This window comes from Trypanosoma theileri, assembly GCF_002087225.1.
Source record: "Trypanosoma theileri isolate Edinburgh chromosome Unknown TM35_Tth_165_V1, whole genome shotgun sequence".
In the NCBI taxonomy this organism is placed as follows: domain Eukaryota; phylum Euglenozoa; class Kinetoplastea; order Trypanosomatida; family Trypanosomatidae; genus Trypanosoma; species Trypanosoma theileri.
This window is the reverse complement of record NW_021640007.1, coordinates 7,673-8,142: the sequence shown is the minus strand read 5'-3', so window position 1 is coordinate 8,142 and position 470 is coordinate 7,673. Positions and strand designations below refer to the sequence as shown.

Sequence of the window (470 nt, the reverse complement as noted above, 5' to 3'; positions counted from 1 at the left end):
GTATTTGGGGCACTGAATCTTTCCCCCGCTGAATGCAGACCCCGTTACAGCAATCGTTTCTCCTTGAGGACACAAGTGCCAGGTTTCGTCGCCCTTGTACTGCACGCTTACAGTATCATTGTCACACTTCACATTTGCACAAATGCCTTGAACAGATTTGTACGATGATATACCGTCCTTAACCTTCAGCGACTCTCCTTTCAGGCACCGCGACTGTGGGCCCAGGAGACTGCCGGGCATCTGCGTGGAATCACCATCTTCGCACGACGTTGATGCAAGTGGCTTGATCGCGGGGCAGTGGTTCATCAGCTCGCTGCTGGGAGCACCGACGTTCGCCTTCTCAAAGAAGCGATAGCGGTCCGGAAGGCTCTGGTCGAAAGTGCGCACTGTGCACTTGCCAAGCGCAAAGCGGTCAGACGTGCACTGCAGAGCCGTTTTCGACTCCGTGCAGAACATGTTGGGGTACTCGG

The 470-nt window shown here is 54.9% G+C and overlaps 1 protein-coding gene across 1 annotated transcript; it reads right to left on the bottom strand.

The window, feature by feature from the left end:
• TM35_001651030 (putative surface protease GP63, putative,metallopeptidase) lies at nt 1–456 on the bottom strand (the record flags this gene model as incomplete). The annotated part of the gene is made up of 1 exon (XM_029031949.1): nt 1–456. A coding segment is annotated over one exon (456 nt), but the record flags the coding sequence as incomplete, so codon positions are not given.
• Between the last annotated feature and the right edge of the window lie 14 nt (nt 457–470).